Source organism: Oncorhynchus mykiss, chromosome 3 (assembly GCF_057628025.1).
Source record: "Oncorhynchus mykiss isolate SJ-2025 chromosome 3, ASM5762802v1, whole genome shotgun sequence".
Taxonomy (NCBI): Eukaryota; Metazoa; Chordata; class Actinopteri; order Salmoniformes; family Salmonidae; genus Oncorhynchus; species Oncorhynchus mykiss.
In genome coordinates this window covers 72,546,092-72,563,402 of record NC_143024.1, presented here as the reverse complement: position 1 = coordinate 72,563,402, position 17,311 = coordinate 72,546,092, and the positions used below count along the sequence as shown (strand labels likewise).

Below are 17,311 nucleotides of genomic sequence, written 5' to 3'. Positions count from 1 at the left end.
GATACAATACAATTGTTGTCTTATTCAAAGCCCAAACCTTTTTAAACATGTTTTATTTTCCTTTATCATTGCAGCTGTCCCATCACAACCTGGAGCACCAGAAGTCACGGCTGTAGGAAAGGAGCACGTCATCATTGAATGGATGAAACCTGAAAGTGATGGTGGAAGTGAGATCAAGAATTACCTGGTGGACAAACGTGAGAAGAGCAGTTCCAGATGGACCAGGGTCAATAAGACCTTTACCATCTATGACATCCGCCTGAAGATCTCTGGTTTGCTGGAAGGCAGTGACTACCAGTTCCGTGTTACAGCTGTGAATACAGCTGGAAACAGCCAGCCCAGTGAAGCCTCTCAGTATGCCTACTGTAGAGAGCCAACATGTACGTGATCAAAAAGTCATAGTCTAGATTTTAGTAACCATATGAGGTCCATCTTTATAATCGTACCATTAACTTATGGTTGACTTCTGAAACACTGAAACACTGCTGCTGCTGAATGACTCATACTGTATTTTGTGTTTTCCAGACACTCCAGCCCCTCCTTCAATTCCACGAGTGGTAGATTCCACCAAGCATAGCATTAGCTTGCAATGGACCAGACCCATGTATGATGGTGGCGCTGATGTTGTTGGCTACGTGGTGGAGGTGCTTGAGGAAGGAACCGAGCAGTGGTACAGGGCCACCCAGAAGACTTTAAAGAACAATTCGTTTGTTGCCACTGGACTTCAAAGCAACAAGAAGTACAGTTTCCGTGTCGCAGGAGTCAATAGCAATGGCACTGGGGAATTCAGCGAACCTAGTGTGGAAATTGAGCCTGTTGAGAAACTCTGTACGTTTGTTCTTATGCTTTTACTGTCAATATTTCACAATGGCAGCATTTTTGTATGTAAAGGGTTAACCTGGTATAACTGCAGTTTAAACCAATGTCTACATTGAATCAAAGACCCTCTTTTTAGACTTATAGTTGGTATATGTGCTGTTATTATGTTGTAAACGTGCTGTAATTTTTTGTCACAACAGCAATCCCTGATCTTGAGCTCCCTGATGATCTGAAGAAGATTGTGTGTCTGAGAGCTGGTAACACTCTTAGGCTGTTCGTCAATGTGTCTGGAAGACCGGCTCCTGTACTGACCTGGAGGAAACCTGGCATTGACCTGCAGAGCCGTGGGTTCATTGATACAACTGATAGTTATACTCAACTAATCGTTGAGAAGGTCCATCGTTACGATGCCGGCAAATACACAATTGAGGCTGAAAATCCATCTGGCAAGAAGTCAGCAACTATTCTCGTCAAGGTTTATGGTATGTTATCGGTTACGTTGACATACTTAAGATGGTTAAATGATTAGGAACTATCTGTGAACCATATAATTACATATAGAATAGTGAATCGTCATGTGCTGTGAACAGTCAGTTAATCCTTTCTGTATTTTCCAGACACTCCTGGACCACCTGGTTCAGTTAGAGTCAAAGACTACACAAAGGAGTCTGTCGTCATTACATGGGACGTACCAACTATTGACGGTGGAGCCCCTGTGAACAACTACATCATTGAGAAACGTGAAGCTTCAATGAAATCCTACAAAACAATTACAACAGAATGCAGGAAGACCTTATTCAGAATTACTGGCCTGGAGGAATCAGTACACTACTTCTTCAGAGTGTTACCAGAGAACATATATGGTGTTGGAGAACCATGTGAAACCCCTGAATCAGTGTTGGTCTGTGAAGTACCCAGCCTTCCTCAAGATCTGCACATTGTGGATATTGGAAAGTCCTCTGCCATACTTAACTGGGAGAAACCTCTTCATGATGGTGGAAGCAGACTGACGGGCTACGTCATTGAAGCTAACATCGTTGGATCAGACAGATGGAGTGCAGTGGCCACCGTTAAACAGTCCATGTCCCAGCATACCGTCACTGGTCTGACAGAGAAGGAGACTTATCTCTTCAGAATCAGAGCTACCAACACCAGAGGAGTTAGCGAGCCTAGGGAGATTACAGGACCTGTGGTCATTCAGGAACAACTACGTATGTTATATTCTGATTCTTATGCTACACACATGGCAGTTAATCTATTTAAAAATGAAAGGTTTGATACACCTTCAGATGGTCTAATTTTCCCCAAAAATATTTCCTTTTACAGTGGCGCCCTATATTGATCTGACCGGCATTCCACAGAAGGTTGTCCATGTGCCAGCCGGCAAACCAATCGACCTCAATATTCCTATAAAGGCCAGACCTGCTCCAGTTTGCACCTGGTCCTTCAATGGTGCTAAAATGAAGGATAGTCTTGACCGGGTTAAGATTGTGTCTAATGGAAAATACACCAAACTGACTGTCCGTGAGACAACCATTGATGACACTGGTAGCTACACTCTTCAAGTAAAGAATTCTGTAGGAACTGCGACAGAGATACTTAAAATTATCATTCTTGGTAAGTGTGTGTGTTTTGGTTTGTGTGTTCTTATGTTTTTGTATTGGAATATTCTAAATACAACCGTCTGCTTATTTCTGTCTAGATAAACCTGGAATACCTATTGGACCGATCACAGTTGATGCCGTTGATGCCACATCTGTAACGGTCAGCTGGGAGCCACCAGAGAAGGATGGCGGCTCCAACGTTAGTGGCTATGTTGTTGAGCAGCGTGACGCTCACCGCCCCGGATGGCTACCAGTGTCCGAATCTGTCACAAGACCCACATTCAAGTTCACCAGATTGTCTGAGGGAACTGAATACGTGTTCCGTGTGGCTGCAACAAACCGCTTTGGCATTGGGGGATTCTTGCAGTCTGAAGTTGTTGAATGCAAGAGTCTCAAGAGTAAGTCATCATATATCCTAAAACACAGTACATTTCACCTTTTGACAAAATGTATTATACACTATAATTAAAACACAAAAACAGTGTACTTCATTTGGAGGAAGTTAAAGAAAAGGGATGATGGTGGCTATAACTGATCTCATTTGAAATCTCTAATCTCTCCACAGCCGTACCCAGTGCACCAAACCGACCTGATGTACTGGATGTGACTCATGAGGGAATGACCATCACATGGCAGCCACCAGAAGAAGATGGAGGCTCCCAAGTGTCTGGATATATAATTGAGCGCAAGGAGGTCAGATCTGAAAGGTGGATGAGCATCGTTAAGAACCCAGTCACCATGACCAGATACAGATCATCAGGTCTGTGCGAAGGCAATGAGTATGAGTTCCGCGTGATCGCCCTCAACTCCAGAGGCTCGAGCAAACCCAGTATGGCATCTAAACCAGCTATCGCCATGGATCCCATCGGTATGCCTCTGTAATCCTGTCCTTAGTTGTTGTGTCCCATATTAGAAACATTTAAATAAGCAGTAAATTATGTAATTACTATGTTTAACTTTTTTGTAATGTGTTATTCAACTCAATGATTTATGGGTCAAAATGTCCTTGCAACTTAGTTTCTACCATTTTCAAACTTGTGTGTATGACCAAAACTATTATATTTGTCTTTATCTAAACAGAGCCTCCTAGTGCACCACAGTTCCCCATGGTCACAGACACAACCAGGACGTCTGTGTCTCTGGCCTGGAGTCCTCCAGAGGAAGAGGGTGGTTCTGTCATCACTGGTTACCTGATTGAGATGCAGAAGGTGGATCAGGTGGAATGGACCATGTGCAACACAACACCCATAAAGATCTGTGAATACACTCTGACGCACATGCCTCAGGGAGCTGAGTACAAGTTCCGTGTGATGGCCTGCAACGCTGGTGGACCCGGAGAGCCAGTCGAGATCCCAGGAATCGTCAAGGTTACAGAAATGCTTGGTAAGGGATAAAAATATGTGTATAGCGTACCAGGAAGAGCTGTATTTTGTATTTTGCTTTTGAAGCTTGTGTCAAATGTGAACTAACTTAACAATGTCTGTATGCTTCATTTCAGACTATCCCGATTATGAACTGGACCTCAAATATGAGGAAGGCTATGTGGTCAGACAGGGAGGAGTCATCAGGCTGTCTGTGCCCATCAAGGGTAAACCAGTCCCTATTTGCAAGTGGACAAAGGAAGGCCGAGATATCTCTCACAGAGCTATGATTGCCACCAATGATGATATCACTGAACTTGTGATCAAAGAAGCCCACAGAGATGACACTGGCACATATGACCTGGTCCTGGAGAACAAATGTGGCAGGAAGGCTGTCTACATCAATGTTAAAGTGATTGGACGTCCAGACGCACCGGAAGGTCCCCTTGAGTTTGATGATATCCAGGCTCGCTCTGTAAGAGTCAGCTGGAGACCTCCCTCTGAAGACGGTGGCTCTGATATCCTGGGTTACGTCGTTGAAAGGCGAGAGGTATCAAAGGTAGCATGGTACACTGTGGACTCAAGAGTGGTGGACACAGCTCTGGTGGTCAAGGGGCTGAAAGAGAATGTTGAATACCATTTCAAGATCACTGCTGAAAACCAGTTTGGTGTGAGCAGATCTCTCAAATCAGATGAATGTGTCACTCCAAAGACACCGCTGTGTAAGTATTTTTGAATGTTCATAATTATTGTTCTGCAAATATAAAATGTGTTTTCTTGTGTTATCACTCCTCAGTTCTTCTATTTACAATTATGCAATTCTCATTTATATACAACAGCTCCACCAGAACCTCCAATCAACCCACCAGAAGTTATGGATGTCACAAAGAGCACTGTTGCTCTATCTTGGGGCAGACCAAAAGATGATGGTGGCGCCCGCATTACAGGATACTACGTTGAGAGGAGAGAGGTGTCCACAGAGAAGTGGGTGCGTCACAACAAGACACACATCACCACTACAATGTACACTCTCACTGGACTCATCCCTGACGCTGAATATCTGTTCCGTGTCGTGGCACAAAACGACATCGGTCAGAGTGAACCTGGACCAGTATCTGAAAATGTTATATGCAAAGATCCATTCGGTATGTATTTAATAGGCTTTTCGATTATATATTTAAAGCTGCAATATGTAACTTTTTGGGTGACCCGACAAAATGAACATAGAAATTATAGTTATATATCTGTCAATCTCATTGAAAGGAAGTATAAGAAGTGGTAGATCTGTTCTATGTGTGCTAATTATATGCTTCCTGTTCTTAAGTTTTGTTTTTGCGTCTTTTACGTTCAGTTTCAAACAGCTGAAATTACAATATATTTGGTTATGGAAGAGATATTTCACAGCGGTTTAGATGGTACAATGATTTTCTACACAATGACGTCTTGTTTTGTCAAAAACTGAAATTAGGCGAACTATTAGAAGTTTAGCAAACAGGAAATGGCGATTTCTGCATATTGCACCTTTAATAATACATATAAATATTATAAATAATACAATACTTAAATAAGATTATTTTTTGTAAATGCATGGTTACTTCTCTCTCTCTCTTTGAATAGACAAACCCAGTCAACCAGGTGAGATTGATATAATCTCTGTTGCCAAAGACTGCATCACTATTCACTGGCTGCGCCCAGAATGCGATGGTGGCAAAGAGATCCTGGGTTACTGGATTGAGTTCAGACAGGCAGGTGAAAGTGCCTGGAAGAAATGCAACAAGGAGCGTTCCAAGGACAGACAGTTCACCATGGGTGGTCTGATGGAGGCTACAGAGTACGAGTTCAGAATCCTTGCAGAAAATGAAACAGGAATGAGTAGACCTCGCAGGACCGCCATGGGCATCAAGACTAAACTGAGCTGTACGTTGGCATAATATTTTCATAAAATACTCTAAGCGCCTTAGATTACAAAAATCATTGATTAAAAATTATCATTGCTATTCATTAGAAATAATGTTCATGCTCTGTTTATGTTTCAACAGTGGGAGAGGCTCCTAGTCTCAAGGAAGACATGGCAGATGTCATCACAAAACTTGGTGAATCAGGAACTCTGACATGCCAGATTATTGGACGTCCCCTTCCTGACATCAGATGGTACAGATATGGCAAGGAGCTGATCCAGAGCCGCAAGTACAAGATGAGTTCTGATGGTCGCAACCATTCATTGACAGTGGCCACAGATGAACAGGAAGATGAGGGCATATACACTTGCAGAGCCGCCAATGAAGCCGGTGAAACAGAGTCCAGCGGCAAGCTGCGCTTGCAGGCCGCACCTGCTTTCCACCCTGGATTCCCATTGAAGGAGAAATACACTGCAGGGTGTGGAACAAGTCTTCGTCTCCATGTTGTCTACATTGGACGTCCAATTCCACAAATCATGTGGTTCTATGCAAAGAAGCCGCTCAACGCGTCTGAAAATGTGATAATTGAAAACACTGAGAGTTACACTCATCTGGTTATAAGGAATGTACAGCGCAAAACAAATGCTGGAAGATACAAGGTGCAATTGACCAACAAATTTGGAACTGTTGAAACCACACTCAAGGTTGAAATTCAAGGTAACAATTCGTTTTTTTACTATTATTGTAATAATATAATTGCTTATTTTATCAACATAACCAATGTTGTGCATGACCAACAGAGAATTTGTTATCTAAATGTTGATTTTTACTTTTTTTCCCCAGATAAACCTACCAAACCTGAGGGACCTATTGTTGTTGATGCTGTGTTGAAGAGCGCAGTGATCATCAGCTGGAAACCACCAAAGGATGATGGTGGATCAATGATCACCAACTACATTGTGGAAAAACGAGAAGCAAAGGAAGGCGAGGAGTGGCATCTGGTGTCATCATCAGTCTCAGGAAACACTTGCAGGATTCAAAATCTGATTGAAAGTGCTGGATACTACTTTCGTGTTTCTGCTCAGAACCAATATGGAGTCAGTGAGGCACTTGAAGTTCCTGGTGTTCTCATTATCAAAAGTCCATTCGGTAAGTATGCTTGTTGACAATGATAAATATATCACATAGATCATGTTTACTGTAACGGTTAGGAGAATAATGCACTTCTATGACATCGCTCTCATTGTCTGTTCCTCAGAAAAACCTGGAATTCCCGTGCAGCCTGTTGTCACAGAAGTGACCAACGATTCTTGTCTTGTGTTCTGGAAACCACCAAAAGACGATGGAGGTGCAAAGATAAAGAACTATTTCCTTGAAAAACGAGAGAAGAAACAGAACAAATGGATCACTTGTACATCCAATAAAATCCATGAGACACATTTCGCTGTAAAAGGCCTTCTTGAGGGCTTTGAGTATGAGTTCCGTGTGAAATGTGAAAACATGGGTGGTGAAAGTGATTGGAGTGAGGTGTCAGAGGCCATCATTCCCAAATCAGGTCTCACAATGAAACCTCCTGTCTTCAGAGAAGAAATGAGACCAGAAATGATTGTGAAGTTTAGATCCAATGCTACATTTGTCACCAAAATTGTTGGACATCCCATCCCTGCTGTGAAATGGTATAAGAATGGCAAAGAAATTGTTGCAGATGGTACCAAACTCAAATTGCAAGAATTCAAGGGAGGTTATTACCAACTTGTTATTGCTAATGCCGAGGACAGCGACGCAGGTGTCTATCAAGTCAGGGCAACAAACCAAGGAGGATCCATCTCTACAACAGTGAATCTGACTGTTGAAGGTAAACATTTTTGATAGGCTGATAGGCATTTTTGATAGGCTGTCTTTTGATAATAAAACAAGTTTGAATTCCCTTACATGTTATAAAAAATGTAGGTCATTTAGAATTGTATATATATATATATATATATATAAGTATTGATATACTCAATTCATTTATATTCTTTCTTTTCTCCTCCAGTTCCTGCCAAGATCCACCTACCTCAAGAACTGCAAGGCATGGGAGCAGTTCATGCTGTAAAGGGTGAAGTGGTTACCATTAAGATTCCAATCAGTGGCAAGCCCGACCCTCAAATACAATGGCAGAAGGGACCAGAGATCATGGGATCATCTGCTCACACTCAAGTGATTGTCACAAGATCATTTACTTCACTCGTCTTCCCCAAAGGAGTTCAGAAGAAGGATACAGGTTACTATGTAATCACTGCCAAGAACAGATTCGGAGTTGACAAACAGACCATTGAAGTTGCCGTGGCAGATGTACCAGATCCTCCTAAGGGCATTAAAGTCAGTGAAATCACTAGAGATTCCATCACTCTAACCTGGAGTCCTCCAGAAAAAGATGGCGGAAGCCCTATCATTAACTACATTATTCAGAAGTGCCCCACATCAGGTGACAGGTGGATCCGCGCAGGCCAAACCAACGAGCCTAAATACACCATGATCGCTCTGTTTGGCAAGACGAAATACCAGTTCCGTGTCATTGCAGAAAACCAGTTTGGTCTGAGCGATCATTCTGAACCAACTGAGCCTGTTACAACAATAGAAGATAAATCCGTTATCAGAAACTACGATGAAGAAGTTGATGAAGCTAGAGAAATCACCAAAGAAGAGGCACCACATTCATCAAAGATCAAGATGGTGGCTGCCCAGTACACAATTTCTGAAGAGCTGGCACGTGCCGGAACATTTGGCGTTGTTCATCGCTGTGTTGAAAACAAGTCCAAGAAGACATTCATGGCCAAGTTTATCAAGATCAAAGGTACTGATCAGGAGCTAGTTACTAGGGAAATTGAGACACTCAATCTCTCTAAACACAAGAACTTCATATACTTACATGAGTCTTTTGACAGTTTGGAAGAAATGGTCTTGATCTATGAGTTCATCTCAGGTGTAGACATCTTTGAACGACTTGGCACAGGCAACTTTGAGCTCTCAGAACTGGAGATTGTTAGATACCTGAGACAGGTGTGCTCAGCTCTGAAGTTCTTGCACAAACTCAACTATGCTCATTTTGAAATCAAACCTGACAACATTGTCTACACCACAAGAAAGAGCACAAATATCAAAATTATTGAAATGGGCCAGGCTAGATTACTGACTCCTGGAGAAAATATCAGAATCAATTTCACTGCACCAGAGTATTGTGCACCTGAAGTCCACCGTCATGGACTTGTCAGCACTGCAACTGACATGTGGTCAGTTGGTGTACTAACATATGTACTCCTTAGTGGACTTAACCCCTTTGCAGCAGAATCAACCACAAAAATGATTGAGAATATCTCAAATGCAGAGTACATCTTCGACAGTGAGGCTTTCAAAGAGACCAGCCTCGAAGGTATGGACTTCTGTGACAGACTTCTTTGTAAAGATCTGAAGAAACGTATGACTGCTCATGAAGCTCTGGAACATCCTTGGCTTAGATTGAAGCTGGAGCACCTCAGCAAAAAAACTATCAAGACATTGAGACACAGAAGATACTACCAGACGTTGGTGAAGAAAGAGAGAGAGACAATTGTCTCATCAGCTCGCGTTGCTTTCGGTGGTGGCTTCAGAAGTTACAGAGGTTATGCAGTTGGCAAAGTCAAGATTGCGCACCCTACAGAAGGTCTGAGAGCCGGTCCAGTCATGCATGGATCTTCAGAGGAGGGTGGACATGTCAGATTTGTTTGCAACATTGAACATTATGATGAAACCACAAAAGCAACTTGGTACTTTGGCACCCGCCAGTTAACAGCAAGTCACAAATATGAAATCAGCTACATCAATGGAGTTGCTAGCATCTATGTCAAGGAAATTGAAACATCTGACGATGGTGTCTACAGATGCAAAGTCATCAGTCAGGACGGTGAAGATAATGCCTATGGAGAACTCTTTGTTGAAACTGTGAGATGCTACCGTGAACACTTCATTGGACGCTCACTCACAAAGAAGAGGAAGCTTGATAAGCAAAGACTTATGCAGAGACCACCAGACTTCACTCTGCCTCTGTACAACCGCGCTGCTTACATCGGTGAAGATGTTCGTTTCGGTGTAACCATAACAGTGCACCCAGAGCCAACAGTAACTTGGCTGAAGGCTGGTCAGAAAATCAAACGAGATGATAAGAAGTACACTTTCATTAGTGACAAGGGTCTTTATCAATTGATGATCCACAATCTTGACCTTGATGACGATGCTGAATATACTGTTATGGCCCACAACAAGTTTGGTGAAGACAGTTGCACAGCACGTCTTACAGTGACACCTCACCCTGTTAGTGAAGACACCATGAGGCCAATGTTCAAACGGCTGTTGGCTAACGTGGAGTGTGTAGAGGGCCATAGTGTCCACTTTGACTTGAGAGTCTCGGGAACACCTGCACCAATCTTGAAGTGGGAGAAGGATGGCAGGCCACTGGAATTCAACCAACAAATCACAGTTGTTCAAGAGGATGTAGACTATCACGTTCTGCATGTCAGAGAAACTCTTGTTGAGGATTCAGGTCTTTACAAAGTTACCGCAACAAACTGTGTTGGATCAGTGAGTTGCCAGGCTACACTGAAGGTGGACCGCATTACATACAAGAGGAGAGAATATAAGAGTGAGGTTGAACAACAGAAATATGTTCAACAACAAATTGACAAGACACTGAAAATGGCGCAACGCCTTTCCACCACTGAAGTTACTGGACTCAACCCAGCGGCTCAAGAGGCTTTGAAACACGCTGCAGACATATACAAGCCGGCAGTGAGCACCAAACACTGTGAGGGTGAATTTGATATCACAGAAGAAAAACCATTTGTACATATCGAGGAAAGGAAACTTCGCATGCCATATGAAATTCCTGAGTCACGTGTCCATGATGCAAGTGCTCTGGATGAAGACCTGTTGATTAAACACTTTGTACCTTTGTCTGACATGAAGTGGTACAAGAAACTTAGAGATCAGTATGAAATGCCTGAGCGGATGGAGAAGATTGTACAGAAGAGACAGAAACGAATTCGTCTCTCCAGGTGGGAGCAATTCTATGTCATGCCCCTTCCTAGAATTACTGACCAGTACAGGCCAAGATGGCGTATCCCGAAGCTCACGCAAGATGACTTGGAAACAGTAAGACCAGCAAGACGGTCACCTTCTCTTGGATCCGAGGCATCCTTCAGGTCAAGAAGATGCTCCCTTTGTGATATGAGTGATGAAGAGCTTCTGCAGCCCATTGATGATTACCTGTCAATGAAGAAAACTGAACAAGAAAGGCTCCAACTTGAGGAGGAGCTTGAACTTGGCTTCTCTGCCTCCCCACAAGGCAGCCCTGTCCGGTTCGAGTTGTCTGCTCTGCGTCATAAAGAAAGTAAACATTTAGCAAGAAGAGAAGTATCACAAGTAACCGAGCACAAGATCAAGAGAACAAAAGTTTCACAGTTCTTGAGGAGGAGAAGATCACTGTCTCCTACATACATTGAGCTGATGCGCCCTGTTTCCGAGCTTATAAGAACTCCTCGCCCACGTCCTCTGGAGCCAGAGGAGATCATCGAAAGGAGATCCCCCACCCCTGAGAGGACGCGTCCACGCTCCCCCAGCCCCCCAGCTTCAGCTGAGAGATCCTCCCGCTCATCCTCAAGATTTGAGAGGTCAGCCAGATTTGACATCATGTCCAGATACGAGTCAAGAAAGGCTGCACTGAAATCTGAGCGCAAGTACCAGACGGTGACCCAAACACCCTTTAGCCTCGACCACGCCCCACGTGTGACTGTGAGAATGCGTTCCCATCGTGTCCCATGTGGTCAGAATACGAAGTTCACTCTGAATGTCCAAGCGAAGCCTGTTGCTGAGATCCAGTGGTTTCATAACGGACAACTGATTCAAGAAAGTGAGAAGTTACGCTTCACAAACATGAGTGGAGTGCTGTCTATCCAGATCCGTGATTGTCAGGCAGAGGACAGTGGCACGTATCGTGCTGTTTGTTCAAACTCAAAGGGAGAAGCGTCCGACTATGGTATCCTTGATGTTTCTGGAGGTGAATTCTCCACATATACATCACGTCGTAAAGATGAGGATGCTCCACAACCATTTGTTCCTGATATCACAAAGACAGACCATTACCACATATCATCCTTCAAGGCAGCTTCCTCCTCAGCAACACATATGGAAGTGAAAGAAAGTAAATCAAAGTTAACTGAATCACGTGAAACATATGACAGATATGATTCATCTGAACAATTTATTTCTGCATCTGAAAAATATGCCGCATCCGCGAAGTATGCATCAACTGAATACTTATCATCTGCAGCATCCTTATCATCAGCATCATCTGATAAGTTTCGATTGACTGAAAGATACGTGTCGGGTGAAAGACATGCATCGTCTGAAAGATCTGAAACATTTTCTTCAACTGAAACAAAAATGAGGGCTATGGAGGCGTCAGAAGTTGAGCAAGTGACTGTTCATAAAGTTAAGTCAACTCTGGCAGCCAGAATACTGACTAAACCACAGTCTGCAACAGTCAATGAAGGAGAGACTGCTCGATTCACTTGCGACATTGATGGCGAACCAGCACCAAGTGTTACATGGTTGCATGAGGGACGAGTAATTGTATCCTCTCATCGTCTTATGGTATCTACCACGCAGTACAAGTCTACGTTTGAAATTTCCTCTGTACAATCGTCTGATGAAGGCAGCTACACACTGCTGGTTGAGAATGCTGAGGGCAGACAAGAGACTCAGTTTAGTCTGACCATTTTCCGAGCAATTGTCGAAGAGGAGGTTTTTGTCTCAATAAAGTCACCAGAGCCTGGATTCAAGTCTCCTGAACGAGTAGCTTCACCTACCAGTGTTCCCCAAACCCCAACCCCATTAATCAAGTCTCCTGAACCAATCACCTCACCTCCTAGGGTGAAGTCCCCTCCTCCTGTCAAGTCTCATGAACCAATCACCTCGCCTCCAAGGGTGAAGTCCCCTCCACCAGTCAAGTCTCCTGAACCAATCACCTCGCCTCCAAAGGTGAAGTCCCCTCCTCCTGTTAAGTCTCATGAACCAATCACCTCGCCTCCAAGGGTGAAGTCCCCTCCCCCAGTCAAGTCTCCTGAACCAATCACCTCGCCTCCAAGAGTGAAGTCCCCTCCTCCTGTCAAGTCTCCTGAACCAATCTCCTCCCCTCTAAGGGTGAAGTCGCCTCCTCCAGTCAAGTCTCCTGAGCCAATCATGTTGCCTAAGGGAGTAAAATCACCTCCCAGAGTCAAGTCTCCTGAACCAGTTGTCTCGCCTCCAAGGGTGAAATCCCCTCCCCCAGCCAAGGCTCCTGAACCAATCGCTTCACCAAAGGTAGTGAAACCACCTCCCCAAGTCAAGTCTCCCGAACCAAAGGGTGTGAAGTCACCTCCTCAAGTAAAATCTCCTGAACCAAAAGGAGTGAAGTCACCTCCTCAAGTCAAATCTCCTGAACCAAAAGGAGTGAAGTCACCTCCCCAAGTCAAGTCTCCTGAACCAAAAGGAGTGAAGTCACCTCCCCAAGTCACCTCACCTAAGAGAGTAAAATCTCCACTAACAGTGAAATCCCCAACTCCTAAAGCTCCAAAGATTATCCACCAACTCACAGCCAAAGCCTCAGAAGACACAGTGAGAATGTCCTGTGTATCTGAAAGCAGCGTGAGAGAAGTTGTGTGGTACAGGAATGGAATGAAACTGACACAGAGCAGCCACTATGAGTTCCATATGTCTGTGGATGGACATTGTTCTCTCATTATCCATGACCTCTCTGAGAACGACCAGGGAGAATACTCTTGTGAGCTCATTGCAGAAGGAGGAGTCTCTACTAAATCTTCATTCTCATTTGTTGGCCAAGTGTTCCAATCCATCTACACTAAAGTCACAGCTTATGTGCAGCAGCACATGGCCATGAAAGGTACGTTTTGCTGTAAAAAGCAAACCTCTTGATAAAACAAAATTCTGTACGAATTCTTTACAAGTCTGTATATTCACATTTCTAATGGTTCTTTGTCTTTTTTCTTCTATTTAAGTGAAAACTGAACAGGTATCAATGAGTCAAAAAGAGGCATCTATGGCTTTAGCCTCCCATACAAGTTCAGAACAGGTTGTTAAGAAAGAAATCCATGGAGGAGCTCAGATGATGATGATGGGGGAGAGTGCTGCTCTTAGCAGCATGAAGGAAAGCTTCTCTTCCCAATCAGTCCACATGGCTTCTTCATCTTCTATGCATCAGGAGACATCTTTCAGCAGTTCCAGTATGGCCAGTATGTCTAGCATGGCTGCCATGGCTGCTGAAATGCAGATGGAAACCATGTCTCTATCTAGCATGTCTTCCATGACATCTTCCCATGCCATGAGCTCCAGCAGTATGACTGAAATGATGAGTCACTCCCACCTGGAGGGGTCCTCCATGAGATCTATTGCACAGGGTATGCTAGGTAAGTATCTCATACTGTATATGCTTATGACATACAAGTCTTACAATGCATTATAGCTACATCATAATGCATTAAACCTTCAGGCTTTAAGTAAAATGTTACCCATATTTGTAGTAGTGCAGTTGCTAAGCATTTTTTTTATTTGTGTTCTAACAGGTGCGACAGGGGCACCAAGAATCGAAGCTCTCCCAGAGGACATCACCATTGAACTTGGAAAGGTTCTCACCGTGGCCTGTGCTTTCTCCGGAGAGCCCACCCCTAACATCGAATGGTCCCGCGGTGGAAGAACGCTGCCCGGTGAGGAGCATGGCGGTAGGTTCCACATCGAGACCTCAGAGGACCTCACTACACTCATCATCACCAGTGTGAAAAAAGAGGATGCTGGAGCATACACACTCAAACTGTACAACGACTTTGGATCTGACACTGCAACAGTAACTATAAGCATTCGATCATAAAAAACAGTTAATATAATTTATATCCTCCCCCTTCCCTACTTTAATGCCTTTTTATGTATTAATTGAACAAAAAATAATCTTACTTGATAAAGACCTTGATTTCTGTTATTGTAAATATGAACTATTTTTATACCAAACTTGACATTAATTTATGCCAAACTAGACTAAAGTCTAAAGTTGTTATAAAATGTGCCATATTGGATAATTATGACTTAGGATTTTTCATCCATTTTTTCTGTGACATGTACATAATGTATATAGCCGAATTTAACGGTTATGGAAAATGTATGAATTGTTATTTATGACAATATTAACTGAAACAAATGAAACTGAAATGTTTAAAAGGAGAAAGTTTCACATGAAACGAATACCCTGTTAAACCTGAAACTAAACTCTGTGCCTCAACAAAAAGTTGATGTCTTAAGATTGCCTCAACAGGTAGAGAGGCTCCCTGTTGAAGTTGACTAAATCAGAGAGATGAGCTGTTAGACACTGTATGTTATTACCTGCAGTGTTATTATCAAACTCCTATGAATTGTAACATGATCATAAGACCCTGAGTGCTGTTTGCATAAACCCTCATGTAAGCAGGACAACTAGGCCTTGTGTTCTGGACTGACTATGTCATAACCACCATTTAAATGACATGTTCAACGTGCAAGCGGCCTGCACTTGAGCTGAAATATTTTTTTTGTGCTCTGTTTCTGGCAAATGACTGCTTAATTGATTTTCCGAACAACATCAACCTGGCCATAAAAAATTGAAAGTCCACCCTGCACTTTTTTTTCAGAAGCAGAGCCATCTCTTGGAGGTTTGCTTGTGTGCCTTATTTTTGTGTGTTAGCTTTAGAATTTCACCAGTTCAGTTGTCAGGCAAACATCAAGCAAGTGTACCACAGTGACACCACCTGCTGTGTTAAAAGAAAACAAAATGTATTAGCTGTTCTGCCCTGCACTTTTGTTTGATTTAAATTAGAATTATATAATTATATGCAACCTCCCTGAGTTTAGTATTGATTTAATAAAGCATGATATCAGCACTAAAATGTCTCAGGTGTTTTCTGATTGTGTTCTTCATTTGCATGTACTGTATGTATGTAACATATATATATATATATATATACAGTACCAGTCAAAAGTTTGGGACACACCTACTGAATTCAAGGGTTCATATTTGTTTGTACTATTTTCTACATTGTAGAATAATAGTGAAGACATCAAAACTATGAAATAACACATATGGAATCATGAAGTAGCCAAAAACTGTTACAAATCCCAAAATATTTTAGATTCTTCAAAGTAGCCCCCCTTTGCGTTGATGACAGCTTTGCACACGCTTGGAATTCTCTCAACCAGCATCATGAGGTAGTCACCTGGAATGCATTTCAATTACCAGGTGTGCCTTTTTAAAAGTTCATTTGTGGAATTTCTTAATTTGTTTGAGCCAATCAGTTGTGTTGTGACAAGGTATTTTGGTATTCGGTATTTTCTTAGGATCCCCATTAGCTGTTGCAAAAGCAGCAGCTACTCTTCCTGGGTTCCACACAAAACATGAAACATAATAGAGAATGACATAATACAGAACATCATTAGACAAGAACAGCTCAAGGACAGAACTACACACATGTTTTTTAAAGGCACACGTAGCATACATATCAATGCATACACACAAACTATCTAGGTCAAATAGGGGAGAGGCGTTGTGCCACGAGGTGTTGCTTTATCTGTTTTTTGAAACCAGGTTTGCTGTTTATTTGAGCAATATGAGATGGAAGGAAGTTCCATGCAATAAGAGCTCTATATAATAATGTATGATTTCTTGAATTTGTTCTGGATTTGGGGACTGTGAAAAGACCCATTGTGGCATGTCTGGTGGGATAATTGTGTGTATCAGAGCTGTGTGTAAATTGACTATGCAAACCATTTGGGATTTTCAACACATAAATGTTTCTTATAAAAAGAAGAAGTGATGCAGTCAGTCTCTCATCAACTCTTAGCCAAGAGAGCCTGGCATGCATAGTATTTATATCAGTCCTCTGATTACAATTAAGAGCAAAACATGCCGCTCTGTTCTGGGCCAGCTGCAGCGTAACTAGGTATTTCCTTACAGCACTGAACCACACGACTGAACAATAATCAAGATTATATAAAACTAGAGCCAGTAGAACTTGCTTTTTGGAGTGTGGTGTCAAAAAAGCAGAGCATATTTTTATTACAGCCAGACCTCTACCCATCTTTACAACCATTGAATCTACAAGTTTACATACACTTAGGTTGGTGTCATTAAAACTAATTTTTCAGCCACTCCACAAATATCTTGTTAATTAACAAACTATAGTTTTGGCAAGTTGGTTAGGACATCTATGTGCATGACACAAGTAATGTTTCAAATTTATTTATAATTCACTGTATCACAATTCCAGTGGGTCAGAAGTTTACATACACTAAGGTGGCTGTGCCTTTAAACAGCGTGGAAAATTCCAGAAAATGATGTCATGGCGTTAGAAGCTTCATTTGAGTCAATTGGAGGTGTACCTGTGGATGTATTTCAAGGCCTACCTTCAAACTCAGTACCTCTTTGTTTGACGTCATGGGAAAATCAAAAGAAAATCAGCCAAGACCTCCACAAGTCTGTTTCATTTTTGGGAGTAATTTCCAAACACCTGAAGGTACCACGTTCATCTGTACAAACAAT

At 42.6% G+C, this 17,311-nt stretch overlaps 1 protein-coding gene across 1 annotated transcript in view; it reads left to right on the top strand.

Moving 5' to 3' along the window:
- LOC110520307 (titin) overlaps nt 1–13,354 on the top strand; it is a 176,057-nt gene extending 162,703 nt beyond the window's left edge. Inside the window, exons 222-238 of the mRNA XM_090230595.1 lie at nt 75–380; nt 526–828; nt 1,020–1,301; nt 1,437–2,030; nt 2,146–2,367; nt 2,522–2,821; nt 2,989–3,291; nt 3,504–3,806; nt 3,922–4,506; nt 4,624–4,875; nt 5,402–5,701; nt 5,824–6,399; nt 6,526–6,831; nt 6,941–7,537; nt 7,718–11,694; nt 12,364–13,119; nt 13,304–13,354. Of these exons, the coding sequence (XP_090086721.1) occupies nt 75–380; nt 526–828; nt 1,020–1,301; nt 1,437–2,030; nt 2,146–2,367; nt 2,522–2,821; nt 2,989–3,291; nt 3,504–3,806; nt 3,922–4,506; nt 4,624–4,875; nt 5,402–5,701; nt 5,824–6,399; nt 6,526–6,831; nt 6,941–7,537; nt 7,718–11,694; nt 12,364–13,119; nt 13,304–13,354 (10,013 nt within the window). The remainder of the gene's footprint in view (nt 1–74; nt 381–525; nt 829–1,019; nt 1,302–1,436; nt 2,031–2,145; nt 2,368–2,521; nt 2,822–2,988; nt 3,292–3,503; nt 3,807–3,921; nt 4,507–4,623; nt 4,876–5,401; nt 5,702–5,823; nt 6,400–6,525; nt 6,832–6,940; nt 7,538–7,717; nt 11,695–12,363; nt 13,120–13,303) is intronic.
- The last annotated feature ends 3,957 nt before the right edge of the window (nt 13,355–17,311 follow it).